The sequence below is a fragment of the Danio rerio genome, chromosome 17 (assembly GCF_052040795.2).
Source record: "Danio rerio strain M-AB ecotype USA chromosome 17, GRCz13ab, whole genome shotgun sequence".
NCBI classification, from domain to species: domain Eukaryota; kingdom Metazoa; phylum Chordata; class Actinopteri; order Cypriniformes; family Danionidae; genus Danio; species Danio rerio.
Window position 1 is genome coordinate 3,288,508 of NC_141037.1, and position 16,739 is coordinate 3,305,246.

Here is a 16,739-nt window from a genome sequence, read left to right on the forward strand (position 1 = left end):
TGAAGTCAGAATTATTAGCCCTCCTTTGATTTTTTTTTTTGGAATATTTTCCAAATGATATATATATATATATATATATATATATATATATATATATATATATATATATATATATATATATATATATATATATATATTTCCAAATATGAACTTGAATGTGATATATGTAATTTGCATATATCAGATTTCTAAAAGTGTGTATGTGTGTATGTTTACATTTCGGATGCAGCGTTCATTGTGATATTTGGCATCCTACCTGTTGTACTGTGAAGTTTCCGAAATTTTCATAATTATAGATTAAAAGACAGCAGGAGAGAGAGAGAGAGAGAGAGAGAGAGAGAGAGAGAGAGAGAGAGAGAGAGAGAGAGAGAGAGAGAGATGGGGTGTGTTGGTTTGCTTGGGGCCGTTCACATATGCGCTAAACCTCCTGTATGTACATTATATGCAAAATGAAGATAATTTCTATCATGTTTTTCTCAATCCGCATTTGCTCTGCTTTTTCACTGTACGAAGTCATTTCGAAGGACTTTTATGGTGATCTTTGCTTTACAAAAGACCACTGCAGTTATAAAAATATTATTTCTGAGCATTGTGTTTAAAACCAGTTTTTTTTTTTATTATGCTAATGTCAAGCAACAATATTTAGCTGTTTCCGGTATTCCCTGAATGCTTTTGAAATTATGTTTTATTTATTATTAATGTTTTTTTTTGTTTATTAGTAAACAGTGAATATGTGATATTTATCAGTGTTTTCAGATCTCCTGTGTATTGTTTTGCACTCATCTGTGTGTGTGTGTGTGTGTCGGCCCGTGTCTGTTTGCACAGCTCTGTGTGATGAGAATACAATATTCAGTCCACCACATGTGTCGTGTGGTTGTTTGTAAGTCAGTCGGTGATGAAAAGACAAATACACATTTACATTTTTTAAAAGAATAAATCAAGCATATAAAAACCCCACCGATATGAAGTTTTATTTGTCATACACAGATGCTCGAAGCATACACAAGTGCTTTGTTTGTATATTTGTCTATCAAAATACAGTTTCACAGATAGATGCTTTGAGTTTTCGTCTATCAAAGAATGCAGAATATAAACTATATACATTAGAGATATGCATAGATATACAAAACTGCGTACAAATCACGAAGGCTTGATGATTTATGTCACTCCTTTTGGATTAGGACAGAAAAATAGGCTTATAAAAATATACAGCTATCAGTTGAACACAAAATTGTTCTCCTGTTATATGATAAATAAAAAACTAAAAGTCCCAAATGCTGTAAATTCAGCCTGATCTCACGAAAAAACGTAAGAATTTTACGTTTTGCCAGTTTAGTGGCTAATTCGTACGAATTCGTACGAGTTCAGTCATACGTAACGGTACGATTTTAAAAAGGAGGCGTGGCACCTGACCCCACCCCTAACCCCAACCGTCATTGGGGGATAAGCAAATCGTACTAAAATGTACGAATTAGATCGTACGAATTCATACGAATTAGCCACTAAATGAAAAAGTTACGAATTGCCGTGAGATTGTGTTGGTAAATTAGTTTTTTAAACATAATTTTAATAGCTAATTTCTGATACCTAATTTATTTTTGTACTTGCCATGTAATGTAACCCACCAAGTCAGTTGCTCTAACAAGGTGGCTGAAGACCACGGCCCCAAGTGTCTGTTGCTAGAGCACCATTAGAGGTCAGAGAAGTGAGGTTTACCTGCACAGCACCTCGCTAGCTGGCCTCTATTACACTCACCCTCCTAAACCTCTCTACCGAGCCCCCACATGCAACCCACTGGTCCTACTGCACCCAACCCGGTCTGAGCAGGGATCGAACCGAGATTCCGTGTATGGGAGTCGGTTGCTCTAACAAGTTGGCTAAAGACCATGGCCTCAAACATCTGTCACTAGAGCACCTCTAGAGGTCAGAGGAGTGAGGTTTACCTGCATAGCAGATAGCTAGCTGGCCTCCCTTACACTCATCCCCCTAAACCTCACTCTCATCCCGGACGAGCTCCCACATGCAACCCTCCAGTCATACTGCACCCAACCTGGTCTGAGCTGGAATCAAACTGGCAATTCTTTGCAAGGGAGTCCGCTGCTCTGGAGGCCGTGGCCTCTAGCATCTATCGCTAAAGCACCTTTAGAGGTCAGAGGAGTGAGGTTTACCTGCATAGCACTTAGCTAGCTGGCCTCTGCTACACTCACCCCACTAAACCTCACTCCCATCCCGAACGAGCCCCCACTGGAAATTCACCGGTTCAACTGCGCTCAACCTGGTCTGAGCTGGGATCGAACCAGCGATTCTTTAAATGGGAGTCAGTTGCTCTAACAAGGAGGCTAACACCATGATTTCTAGCGTCTGTCGCTAGAGCACCTTTACAGGTAAAAGGAGTGAGGCTTACCTGATTAGCACTTCGCTAGCTGGCCTCTGTTACACTCACCACACTAAACCTCACTCCCATCCCGGACGAGCCCCCACGTGCAATTCACCGGTTCTACTGCACCCAACCTGGTCTGAGCTGGGATCGAACCAGCAATTCTTTAAATGGGAGTCAGTTGCTCTAACAAGGAGGCTAACACCATCTGACACCATATCTAGCATCTGTCGCTAGAGCACCGTTAGAGGTCAAAGGAGTGAGGTTGCATAGCACTTCGCTAGCTGGTCTCCCCAAGTGCAACTCACCGGTTCTAATGCACCTAACCTGGTCTGAGCTGGGATCGAACTAGCGATCCTTTGTATGAGAGTGGATTGCTCTAACAAGGAGGCTTAACTCAGTCACTGGAGCACCTTTACAGGTCAGAGGAGTGAGGTTTACCTGCATAGCACTTCACTAGCTGGCCTCTGTTAGACTCACCCCGCTAAACCTCACTCCCATCTTGGACAAGCCCCCATGTGAAACCCACTGATCCTACTGCACCCAAATCAGTCTGAGCTGGGATCGAACCTCCGATTCTTTGTATGGGATTGGGTTGCTCTAACAAGTAGGCTAAAGACCATGGCCTCTAGTGTATGTTGCTGGAGCACCTTTAGGGGTCAGAGGAGCATTGCACTTCGCTAGCTGGCCTTTATTACATTAATACGTCTCTAATTGTTTTGCAAGAAGATTAAAGTGTAATTAAAAGGCTTAACTAGGTTAATTAGGCAAGTTAAGCTAATTAGTTGTCTTAAACAGGCTAATAATATTGACCTTTATTTATTCCAGCCAAATTAGAAGACTTTCTCCGGAAGATAAAAAAATATAATGGGAAATATTGTGAAAAATGTCCTTTTAAAAACACTTGGGAAATATTTGAAAAGTAATAAAAATTTCCCAGGAGGGCAGGAATAATTCTGTGTTCAGCTTTACATGCATGCATTATCATAAAAGCAGGTAAGTACTTAATGCACAGGCAATCTTTAGCAGTGCATTATTAAATCAGTTCATTATTAGCTAAAGGACATTAATGAATCTACAGAGGCAGTGAAAGACCTTGAGAGCAGCAGCGGTTAAAATTAGAGTTCTTACATTCATCAAGCACGAGGATATTTATATTATATACACTCTGCAAATAATAATACAAAAATGGCTCTTACTTTGTATTTTTTGTCTGTTTTTCTGGTGTAAATATCAAAATATTGTTTTTTTGTAATGCATTTTCTGTTGACTCAAAAAATGCATCAATATTAAGTGAGTTCAGATAAAAAATAAATAAAAAAAAAACAAAAAAAAAAACGAAAGTTTAAATTAAGAAAAAAATATAAGCCAGTAAAACAATGAACATTCTAAGATTTATATATATATATATATATATATATATATATATATATATATATATATATATATATATATATATATATATATATATATAATAATTTTTGACTAATATTCCTGATAACACTGGCTGACAATTTTGATTGTTTTCAGCAATAAATAAATACATTAATAAATTAATTTAAACAAATATTTCCAAATGCAATAGTTACTGTAAAAACAATGCTGAGAAATAAAATCAGTCACACTTTAATTTAATGTACAACTCACACCATTAACAAACAATTAACTAAGACTTTTAGCTTAATAAACAACTAATTAGCTCCTTAATAATTGTTAGTAAGGTAGTAGTTGGGTTTATGTATTGGGAATGTAAAACAAGATTTACTTTATAAGGGCTAATAAAATGTTTATATCTTAATAACAGGCAAGCCAGTAGTAAACGGTGTGAATTGTTACTTAAATTAAAGTGGGTCCCACTTTTTATTAGGTGGCCTTAACTAATATGTACTGAAATTAATCATTGGTTACAAGGTATTTATTGTGTAAATAAATGTTTTTACATTGCACTTATGATTTATTATATGTCTGCATGTAATTATATCTGTTAATACACCACTGACCATCCCTTACACCCTAACCAACGCTTAAACCTACTCTTACCCCCAAAATTGTCCATAAATGGACCCGTGTCCCACCCAATACATTATGAACACAGTAAGCAGATTGTATTTATTTTTTTGATGCAAGTACAGCTGAAGTCATTATTATTAGACAAGTTAGGGTAATTAGGCAAGCCATTGTATAGCAGTGGTTTGTTCTGGAGACAATCGAAAACAAATATTGCTTAAGGGGGCTAATAATATTGACCTTAAAATGCATTTAAAAAATGTAAAACTGCTTTATTTTAGTCGAAATGAAACAAATAATACTTTCTCCAGAAGAAAAAATATTATCGGAAATAATGTTAAACATTTTCTCAATCTGTTTAACATCATTTGGAAAATATTTCAATAACATTTGACAAAAAAAAAAAATCACAAGAGGGCGAAAAATGTAGACTTCAACTCTAGTAGTTAAGTCCACCTAATATAAAGTGTTTCCAGAAAACCATCATTGTTTTACAGTGTAGCCTCTGATAGTCATAAACATCTTTCAAATGAACGTCTGCTCTTCTCTAAATGCCCACAGGAGGCGCTGCACTCACCCGAAGCTCATTTTAGGAGCTGAAAATGACAGAATTGTTCTCGAATTCACATCGGACGGCGCTGATGCTGTCCACGCTGGGCTGGCTGTTCACTCTCTGGTGTTGAGAGAACGGGAAGGTCTCAGAGCGAGACATTTTCCCTTTGGCGTGCACTGCGGCACCGCTGGGACAGTCTCTGTGGATCCGCATGAATTCGGGAGCGGTGAATCTGCGCAGGAGTCTGGTCCCCAATCCGGACAGTCCCGAAGAGCGAGGTTTGATCCTGTCAGGCTGCATCTCCTCCCGACTGCACAGCAGTTTGCTTGGTCTGGATGATTTGGGAATGACTGGATTAAGCACGCTTGTGTTGTAAAACCCGAGCGGTTTCTCATCCTGCAGGGATGCTCTTTTAAATCGACTAGCCGATCTGTTCGTTTCTCGAACGTCTCCTTGATAGGATTGCTTTCTGAGCTCCAGGTTTAAAGATGGAGATTTCCCCCAAAGTTTAGCTTCAGACTCGCTCTCATTCAGCGCTGAGTTTTGAATCTGTTTTGAGGCGAATAATAAATCACATTCAGCTTCAGACTTTGTGTTTGGTTCATGTCTGAAGCGAATTCTCAGGTTATTAGTGTCACCAACACAAAGCTGCCTCTGAAACAAAGCCGGGAGGATCTCCTCATGTTTGCTTTGGATTTGCTTGGAGAATCTCTCCAGGACTTGTTTTGGGAGTCGATTGGGCCAGCGGAGATCTTCCGCTGAATCTCCACTGCTGTTTGTTGGACTTATTAGCTTTTTTCCACAAGTGTTGAGGGTTTGAACGCACTGGTTGTGCCCGAAGAAATCAGCAACTTGTGCTGCTGAGTGTCCCGCGTTATTTGTGCGATCTAATCGCAGGCCGAGCTTCTTAAAAGCACGAACTAAAAACTCCAAAACCTGGCTGTGACCTCCGCAGGCAGCGTACATCAGTGCACTGTTCCCCCATGTGTCCGTCAGCTCAGGATCCGCATTAAACTGCACAAGCAGCTTCACTGAATCCAGATATCCCTGCTCACAAGCAAAACTCAGAGCCGTGCGTCCGTGATCATCTCGTATGTTCACATCGGCTCCTTTCTCCAGCAAAAGTTGGGTGAATTTGGAGCGTGATGCGTTATCTTGAAGGCAAACGGCATGCATTAGGAGCGTGCGGCTGTTTTCGGTTTTCCCGTTGATTATTCGTCCATCTAAAGCGTCCAGGACGAAGCGAGCCAGGTGGACCTTGCCGCTCTGCATGGCGTCCAGGAAAGTTTTGGTGCCGGAGCCCTGGCAGAGATCTTTCGGCCTCAGCATGCTGGAGAGTGTGTGTGCGCAGAGTTTGTGAGTGTCGTCTGGAAAGTGTCTGTGTTTTTATACACAGCCTCTCCACACGCCTTCTGCTGTTGCTATGGAAACAGCCATTGGAGATTGAGGATGCTGTTATAGCATTCATTCACCATCAGCTGGAGAGAGAGAGAGAGAGAGAGCGCGAAAGAGAGAGAGAGAGAGAGACTTACTGTTTATATTATATTATTGTCACCACTTTTATCCCATTTCACAAATTACCATTAATCTATTTTTATTTTTATTAATATTTTCAGTTTTACTGATATATTGTTATTTTAATTAATCTATTTTTATTTTTTTACATTTCTTATCTTTATTTCTATATTATATTTTTGTTCATATTTGTTTGCACTCTTGCCCTTTTTGCACTGTCTTGTCTGTACGCAGCGACGCTGCACTGCTTTGGCAATACGAATGTACAGTTATTTGTCTTGCCAATAAAGCACCTAAAATGTAAAATGTGAAAATGAGAGAGAGAGAGAGAGAGAGAGAGAGACAAATTTTATTTGCTGCAGTTCAGAATTTTCTCTCTCCATCTCTTTTTGTCTCTCAAATTCAAACTTGCTTTTTTGGCATGACAAATGTTACACACAGTTGAAGTCAAAATGATTTGCACTCCTGTAAATAATTTTCTTTGTCAAATATTTCCCAAATGATGTTCAATAGACTCAGAAATTTTTCCCAGTATTTATATATTTATTTATTTATTTTTACTTCAGGAGAAAGTCTTATTTGTTTTATTTCGGCTACAATAAAAGCAGTTTTTAATTATTTTAAAGCAATTTTTTTTCCATCTAATGTTTATTTTATTTTATATTTTTTGAACACAGAAAAACATGACGTAGACCAGGGGTGTGCAAACTTGTTCCTGGAGGGCCGGTGTCCTGCAGATTTTAGCTCCAACCCTAATCACACACACCTGAACAAGCTAATTAAGGTCTTTTTAGGTATACTTGAAACATCCAGGCAGGTGTGTTGAGGCAAGTTGGAGCTAAACCCTGTAGGGACACCGGCCCTTCAGGACCAAGATTGGTGACCCCTGCCTTAGACAATCAGCATATTGACCTTATTCTAAAATGTGGAAGTACGGCTGTTTTCGCGATTGTCTTAGAACTTCCAACTCAGTCGCCTATGAGAGAAATGACCAGGAATAATAAACGGCAGAAAACGGTCAAACTACTTGTTCTACAAACAAATGTTTGCATGACTATACAGACCAAGTAGAATAATATAATTAGAAAATATCAAATTGCAACATCAAACAGCTTAATGAGCAGTTTTTAACGTCAAAAAATGAATGGAAGTGAATGAGACTGGAAGTCTCAAGCCAAAAAGATTCAAATGGCAGCGCCCGCTCGTCGGCGGAGAATAAGGCGAATAGCAAAGTGCATAGATATACATGTAATAACCAATACACAGGTTATTAAATAATACAATTATTAATAGTGCCAACAATTACAACAATAATGACAATAAAAGGAAAAAGTTGTCGGCGCCAGTAGTGTAGTGGTTAGTGCATTGACATGCACTCCGGTGCTGACGGCGACACGAGTTTGATTCCCGTCTTGCGGTCCTATGCCGATCTTTCCCCTGTCTCTGCTTTCCTGTCAATACACTCTACTGTCCTATCCATTAAATGTGAAAACCCAGAACAAAAATTATATATAAAAAAAGGAAAAACTGAAGAGTAAATGACAAAGACACTAAAACAAATAAAAATAATAAAATAAAATAGATGAATATATATACATGTACACATACACACATAAATACATATATATATATATATATATATATATATATATATATATATATATATATATATATATATATATATATATAATGACAAATTTACAAACCAATAAAGGCAATAAAGGGTAAAATTAAGCCAGTTAAAAATAAATAAATAAATAAATAAAAGAAGACAAATAGAAATGGGTACTTACAACCTTGCTGAAAGAGGTCTACGACAATGAAGAAAAGTTATATGAAGCCCAAACAGGGAACCTTAAATTACTGTAAATAAGAAAAAAATAGATAAAAAAATAAAGAGGGGAAAATAAATGTATATATATATATATATATATATACATACACACACACACACACACACACACACACACACACACACACAGAATTAACACACACACACACACACACACACACACACACACACACACACACACACACACACACAGAATTAACACACACACACACACACACACACACACAGAATTAACACACACACACACACACACACACAGAATTATTAGCCCTCCTTTGAAATGTTTTTTCTTTTTAAAATATTTCCCAAATGATGTTGAACAGAGCAAGGAAATGGTCACAGTATGTCTGATAATATTTTTTTCTTCTGGAGAAAGTCTAATCTGGTTTATTTCGGCTAGAATAAAAGCAGTTTTTAATTTTTCCAAAAACCATTTTAAGGTCAATATTGTTAGCCCCTTTAAGCTATTTTTTGATAGTCTACAGAACAAATCATCATTATACAATAACTTGCCTAATTACCCTAACCTGCCTAGTTAACCTAATTAACCTAGTGAAGCCTTTAAATGTCACTTTAAACTGTATAGAAGTGTCTGTATAGAAGTATATATATATATATATATATATGAGACCTGGAACCAGAATAATCTGCTTTTTGACGTCTCCTTGATTCAAATTAGTAAACCTTTTTTGTCAAACATTGTCCAAGGTTTGTGCCCAAAGTCTAATGTTGTCCTCTCTTGCACATGGATGTGAGGAGTGGACATTTCCAGAATTTCACTATATCAATAAAAGTAAGAATCCAATGATGATGATTAAGAGAATGTGGAGGCTTCCATCTTGTTGCAGCTATTTTCTTGGCTGCGGTCAAGCCAGCTAAAAACATTCGCTTTTGAATATTTTTAAGCTGGATATCAGAAAAATCATATTGAAAATATATGAAAATAGAGGGGGCGAGAGGTTTTAAAGCCATTTAAAGGTCAATTTTATTATCCCCCTTAACTAATATTTGTTTTGGATTGTCTCCAGAACAAACCACTGCTATACAATGACTTGCCTAATTACCCAAACTTCACCCTAATTACCCTAGTTAAGCCTTTAAATGTCTCTTTAAGCTGAATACTAGTATTTTGAAGAATATCTAGTCAAATATTATGGGCTGTCATTACATTAAAGAAAAAAAAGAAAAGAAAAAGTTAAGACAGTATGGAGAACGCAAATAAAAAAAGATTGTGATTTCTAAATTTACTTTGACTTGTATTTCATTGCAGACCATATAACAAACATTATCAGTTGTTTTCCTCGTGATAATTATTTATTTATTCATTTTTTCTCGCAATTTTGGTTCTTGCAGCACATTTTAAAACAAGTTGGTACAGGAGCAGTCTAGGGCTAGCAATCAGGTAAATTGGTGGAATAATGATGTGATGTGAAGCAGCTGATGTCAACAGGTGATTGTAATTATGATTTGGTACAAAAGCAGCATCCAAGTCTAGATCTTTAGGAGCAAAGATGGGCAGAGGATTGCCAGTTTGCCAACAAATACGTGAGAAAATAAGTGAAGTTTATTCATAAACTAATTTTGAGAGGAACACGTGATTATGATTGAATACGGCTGGTTCTGCATTAACATGCATGATTCACCAATCAGGCCATTCCTAACCCACTATAAAGAGCCAGGGTTTTTTCACTACAGTCATCTTCGATTTGAAGAATCCCCCCTTCCACCCCTACCTTTTCACCTTTCCCTCCATAGGTCAGCACGGTGGCCCAGTGACTAGCACTGTCGCCCCACAGCAAGAACGTCACCGGTTCTAGTCCTTTAACAGGCCGGTGGTCGTTTCTGTGTGTAGTTTGCATGTTCTTCCCGTGCTTGCGTGGATTTTCCCCGGGTCCTCCGGTTTCCTCCCACATTCCAAGAAACATGCACAACAAGTAAATTAATAAATCTAAATTTTGCAATACGGGTAATCTCATAATGCAACATATCTTTTAATAGCATAAAATTTTTAGTCATCAGCTCTTATCAAGGGGGAGTTGTCGAGATCTACCTGAGCTCAAGGCTTCCCTCTCTTCCTCCAAACTGGAGGGAGCCCAGGGCTCAAGAACCTTCAAGCTCAGGGCTCTCTCCCGGGACAGCATGCCAAACTTGCTTATAATCAATGATCAGTGTGAACTCTTGAATAGAAATTATTAAAAACAAAGTTTCTCAAGGAAAGAGAGGAAGACATTTGGATATTTCGCCTTTAAAAGTGCAGAATATCAAAAAGAATTGAGGGAGTCTGGAGAAATTTCAGTGTGTAAAGGACAAGAGTACAAGCCTGAAGTAAAACAATAGTGATCTTCGATCCCTTAGGCGGCACTGCATCAAGAATCCCCATTCATCTATAAACCATATCACCACATATGTCACGGTTTCAGCAAAGGGAAAGGAGCGTGGACTCAAATGCAGGAACAAAAACATGGGTTTATCATAAAATAAAAAATGCAACAAAAACTACCCCGAGTGGGAAAACATTAACAAATAAACAAACAAACTTGACTGGGCTGGAGGGGAAAGGCAGGGCTGGACAAGATGAAATACGACAACAAACTGGCACAGGACAGCAGACGTGAGGAGACTATAAAGGAGAAATAATTAACAAACAGACAGGTGAACATAATGAACTAATAATGAGTTAACAAGGAGGGTAGGACTAAACACATGACACAAAATACAAGACAAGCCATGTGCTCACATAAAGCTGGACTAGAACAAGCAGCGGATGAGAGAACTTATTAACCGTGTGTTCACATGAAACACAACACTAAAGCACGCGGCTACACTGTAAACACAGAGCCTCATGCATTGACACAACACAAAGACGACGAGACAGAATGCAAGACATGAGTACACGATAAATAAAACACTCACCGTGCACTCACACATGCAAGTTCCAAGAGGCGCTGATAATAAAGCAGTTCATCCACAAAACAAACACAAGAGCAAGTGAGCATGCGCGAACTGAGCCTCCTCGCTACCAACACACGAACATGCAGCTCACTCGAGACCACAACGACAAGAGACACAGACCAAGACAGGATGAGTGCCCGGCCCAAGAAAACTTGTGTCAAGCACAACATACAAGACAAAACAGAACTTATGTCTGGACTCTGCCACCAAAACAAGAATTAACAAGACCGGATTGCCAGAATCCTGACACATGGGCTCAGAACTATGGCAAACCTCTGTAAATTATCACTATACGTAGTTACTGTACATCGACAAATGCCAGTTAAAACTGTACTGTGCCAAAAAGAAGCCCTATGTTAACAGTGTCCAGAAGCGTCGTCAACTTCTCTGGGTTCGGAGGCATCTGGGATGGACCATCACACAGTGGAAATGTGTGCTGTGGTCAGATGAATCAGATTTTCAGGTATTCATTGGGAGAAATGGACACTGTCCGCCCTGAACAAAAGAACAAAAGGATCATCCTGACTGTTACCAGCAACAAGTCCAAAAGCCAGGGCCTGTCACAGTTTGGGGTCATAAATATATACACTAGATATCGCATAGGGACCCTGAGCATGCGTCAATAGCGCTGCCACATTGGTACAGTGCTCCCAGGACAAGTGTCATTCAACCGCACTAGTCAAGACAGTGTTATTACGTGAAGATGCGGGACTTTAGCGCTGTCTACAGGTGTAGTAACGAGCAAACAAAGAAAATAAAGCACAAAGGCAGAACATTTCATGGGTAATATTAAGTTTTTTCTGTTTTTGTATGTTCTGAACTTTTGTGCTAATCAGGTCACGTTATTGATGATAACAGTCACTTACTGCAATCACCATAAGACAAAGCAGCTCCAACTCACACTAAACACTCGGCTTATGCTAGTTTTGTTGAATAAAATCAGCAAACAATGCAAAAGAAATTTGACAACGAGATGCTGCGCTGCCAGAAACTTGTGTTATTGTCGGCTAGTGAAAGAGTCGTTCGGGGGATTCATTCACAAACGAATCGCTCCCTCCGTCAGTATGAGAAGTGAAAGCAGGAGAGAAGATGTGTTTCAGGACATGATTAGATCAAATTTAACAGGGAGGGTGAATAGTACATTACTGTACACACAAACACAAGCTTTTGTCAGGAATGCCCGTGCGGTCACTGATCCATCAATGTAGAAAAGTGATGTAAAATTATAATTTTCGTAATTAAAAAAAAATAAAATGCATACTGACCTCCAGGAAAACTCCCGATCATAGATATATGTGTATATGTGTATATCTCTGGCTTTGGATGGCCACAGTCCTCCACTGTACCTTGGTCCCGCATTCATTTCAAAGGAGCGCTACCCTGTAGCAAGATGGCGGCGCTATTGACGCATTCCATCCAACAGACAACAATAGGCCAGGCGACATCTAATGTATATATCTATGGTTTGGGGTTGTGTCAGTGCCCTTGGCACACTAGTTCATTACAGTCATTTCCCTTAAATAGCCATTCTGCTTCCAAATTGATAGTTTTGCTTGATCAACAACTAAATTTTGCCAACATACACCTCTCTCTATGTTCTTTATTATATTTAGAGAGAGATTTTTGATTTTTAAAATTCTACTTTATTTCATAGCAACAACAACTCTGGAATTGAGCAAACCTTTGCAAAAGGTACACAAAATGTGGTATGGTTTGGTTTGCTTTTAGGTATCTTTTGACAGTGGAAACAGCCATAAAAACGTACCAAACCGAACCATACCCTACTGAATCACTCAGTGGAAACGGGCCATTAGTTCATCCTCTGGCTAACTTCAGAGTGTCTAGCTGATGTTCGTGAGAAATACGGAAACCCCGGAACGTGGAAACTCTGTGGGGCATTGAATGAACGTATAACTGAAGAGTATGGGATCAGCAGAGCTTAATTTGTGCTGGAACACGCCGGATCCGGCACCTCCTTTTACCGCCCTCCTCCTCTGTCCACTGTTCACTTTCACTGTCTTCCACGTCTTCTCAACCCCCTTCACTTTTGTCCCCCCCACCCCCGCTCTACACTTTCTTCAGAGACACCTCTCCATTCTCGGGTAACATGCCGGAAACCGTTACCCCGATCTGTTCCGGGACTTCGCATTTCACAAATTAAGCACTGGATATAAATCAGATACAAATTGCAGTTTTTCTCAGTCGCTTTGGTGCGTTTCTCACAACACCAGTGCATTTCTGCACAACAGTTGATGCATTTCTCAAAACAATTAGTACAAACTGCAAAACCTGATAACCTGCAAAAGCGCATCACATGCTCAAAATGGATAGTTCATTCATCAAAAGCAAGTGTTCATGTCAATCAAAGTGTCAGTATCATCAAAATGAAAAGTCCTGACACCATTTTTTATGAACAAGATAGTGAAATGGCTTAGTCATGTTTTCATCATGACAGTTTACTCTCTACATTTTTTCAATGCAAAAAAGTCAGATGTTGGTGACACTTGCTGAAAATTCTCAAGACAGCACTGTATACTATTTGCACAGCCATTTGAAAACTACAGCAAAGTTAGACATCACTGCATTTAGTGAGGTATCTGAGTACAAGACACTGAATATGTTTCACATTTTTACTGTATATGCTTGTTGCAATTCTAATTTATTCACAGCATTGTGCAAAAGAATAAATACACCCTTATTTACAACAAGCATAAGTTTCCTTTGGGTAAAGCTGGGCACAACTGTAAACTATATTGCAGAACATTTTGGAACTGAACCTACAACATACGCAGGTCAGTAAATCATTCATGAAATTGTTCAATTTAGAAGACATTTTCAGAAAAATAAAGATTTTTTTTTTTTAAATAAAATTTGCTGGACAGATTTTGACAACTAGTTCACCATTTTTGTATGTAATGACTCAAGTAATGAAATGAGGACTATTAGGTTTATATGGAATGACTATTCAGCTTTGACAAGCTTAGTTAATTTTGACTGACATGACAGAAGCAAATGATAATGTTATAAACTGCAGAGAGTTGTATGAAAGCAATTGATGCATGTCCAAAAGCATTTCCAATTTGTTAGAAGGAATGAGAAACTGCTACTATGATGTGCACAAATGACTAATTGTTTTGAGAAATGCATGACCTGTTGTGCATGTGTAAATAGTGTAGTGAGAAATGCAGCAAAGCCACTGAGAAAACCTGTAAAACAATAAACTGATTCACGAACGACAAATGTGACCCATTCCTAATTAGAAATATAGTCTAAATTTGATGGTCACTGAAAATTGGATTCAATTGGAGAAAATTTAAAACAAGTATAAATTAATTCTAATAAATAACTCAATTATTTTCAGAAGCGTTAAAATTATTGTATGCATTTAACCTTTGACTATTCATCAGATATGTCGTTGGGCTTTTAGAATTGAGTCTTACACCCTTTAGCCTTTCTTTTCTTGTTATGTAAATCTACATTTTGTTTTTTCTTATAGCAAAATCAATCATTTGCTTATTTTTTGTCTTCTTTTTTGCAAACCAAAAATTAAATCCACCTTAGAGAGAGTAAAGAGAGAGAATAAAGAGAGAGAAAAGAGAGAGAGATGCACTCATTCAGACACAAGAATCACTCACACGCTTGTTTTATTCTGCGCTGTAAGAGAAAGGCTTGATATAAAAGGATCCGTCGCCACAGCAACAGCATTAATGGCCTTCTCTTTATCATCCCCTTGAGTTTATGAATAATACATATACAAATACATTTACAGAAGAGGTGCTGTGTAAGGTTGGTAAAGGTCAAATCAGTGTGTTATGTATGTTTAAACACTGATGGACATGATTAACACACTTCCAGATGAACATGTGTTAACATCATTAACATCTGGATCTGCAGCAGCAATTGACATTAATTACATCATGAGCCATTTTGATTTGATTACGACATAAACAGCTTGTATAAATGAAAAACGTAGGTTAGAAACATTATTAATTTAGTTTAATAAGTTATGATGAATCTGAAAGTGAGGGGTGAGGGAGAAAAAAGGGGAAAAAGAAGACATGGATGAGTAAAGGGCTGAAAAATATGAGTAAAATAACACAAAATAATAATAATAATGCCAAGTGGATCTGATAGATATTTAGAGGATATGAGAAAGAAAAAAAGAAAAAAGGAAGAAAGAATGAGAGAAAGTAAGTAAGAAAGAAAGAAGAATAGAAGGGGAGGAGGAAGGAAGGAAGAAAGAAAGAAAGAAAGAAAGAAAGAAAGAAAGAAAGGGGAAATGGGGGAAAGAATAAAAAGAAGGAAGAAAAATAGAAAAGAAAGGAGGAAGAAATGAAGAAAAAAGAAAAAAAACACGGATAGAGAATGGGCAAAAGAAAGACAGATAGAAAGAAAGAAGGGAAAGAAGGAAATAAAAAAGAAAGAAAGAAAGAAAAAAAGAATGGAAGGGAGGAAGGAAGAAAAGAAAGAAGGAAGGAAGGAAAAAGGGACAAAGGAAGGAAGGGAACGAAAGAAGGAAAGAAAGTAAGGGAATTTAGGAAGGAAGAAAAGGGAGGAAGGAAAGAAAGAAAAGAAGGAAGAAAGAAAGAAAAGGAAGGAAGGAAGGGAAGGAAAGAAGAAAAGAAAGGGAGAAACGTAGGAAAGAAAGGAAGGAAGAAAGGGAGAAAAGAAGGAAGGAAGGAAGAAAGAAAGAAAGGAAGGAAGAAAGGAAGGAAGGAAGGAAAGAAATGAAAAAAGGAAGGAAGAAAGAAGAAAAAGAACGAAAGAATGAACATGTAAGATTGAAAGAAGGGAAGAAAGAAAGAAGAAAGGAAAAGAAATAAGGTAAGAAAGAAGGGACAATTAAGGAAAACATAATAAGAAAGAAAGAAAATAAGAAAGAAAGGAGGAAGGAAGGAAGAAAAGAAAGAAGGAAAAAACAAAGGAGGGAAACAAAAGTTAAAAAAAACAAGGACAGAAAGGAGCAAAAAAAGAAAGAAAGAAAGAAAGAAAGAAAGAAAGCAGGTAAAGTAAGATAGAAGGGACAATGAAGAAAAGAATAAAAAGAAGGAAGGAAAGAAGGAAGGAAGGAAGGAAGGAAAAAAACAAAGAAGGGAAATTAATAAAAAAACAAGGATAGAAAGAAGGAACAAATGAAAGAAAGAAATAAAGAAAGAAAGAAAGCAGGTAAAGTAAGATAGAAGGGACAATGAAGAAAAGAATAAAAAGAAGGAAGGAAAATAAGAAGGAAGGAAAGAAGGAAGGAAGGAAGGAAGGAAGGAAAAAAACAAAGTAGGGAAATTAATTAAAAAAAAACAAGGATAGAAAGAAGGAACAAAAGAAAGAAAGAAAGCAGGTAAAGTAAGATAGAAGGGACAATGAAGAAAAGAATAAAAAGAAGGAAAATAAGAAGGAAGGTAGGAAGGAAGGAAGGAAGGAAGGAAGGAAGGAAGGAAGAAAAAAAAACAAAGAAGGGAAATTAATTAAAAAAAACAAGGATAGAA

General features: G+C 37.7%; 1 protein-coding gene and 1 non-coding gene across 2 annotated transcripts; both read right to left on the reverse strand.

The window, feature by feature from the left end:
• Nucleotides 1-946: 946 nt before the first annotated feature.
• On the reverse strand, nt 947-3,667 carry ankrd63 (ankyrin repeat domain 63). Its single transcript, XR_015513053.1, has 2 exons — nt 1,520-3,667; nt 947-1,339 (listed from the first exon to the last, which is right to left on the reverse strand). It is a non-coding gene; the product is annotated as an ankyrin repeat domain 63 (transcript).
• Nucleotides 3,668-3,866: 199 nt separating this feature from the next.
• LOC147839876 (ankyrin repeat domain 63) lies at nt 3,867-6,299 on the reverse strand. Its single transcript, XM_087290069.1, has one exon. The coding sequence runs from the start codon at nt 6,264-6,266 to the stop codon at nt 4,974-4,976; it is 1,293 nt and encodes a 430-aa protein (XP_087146195.1). The 5' UTR covers nt 6,267-6,299; the 3' UTR covers nt 3,867-4,973.
• Between the last annotated feature and the right edge of the window lie 10,440 nt (nt 6,300-16,739).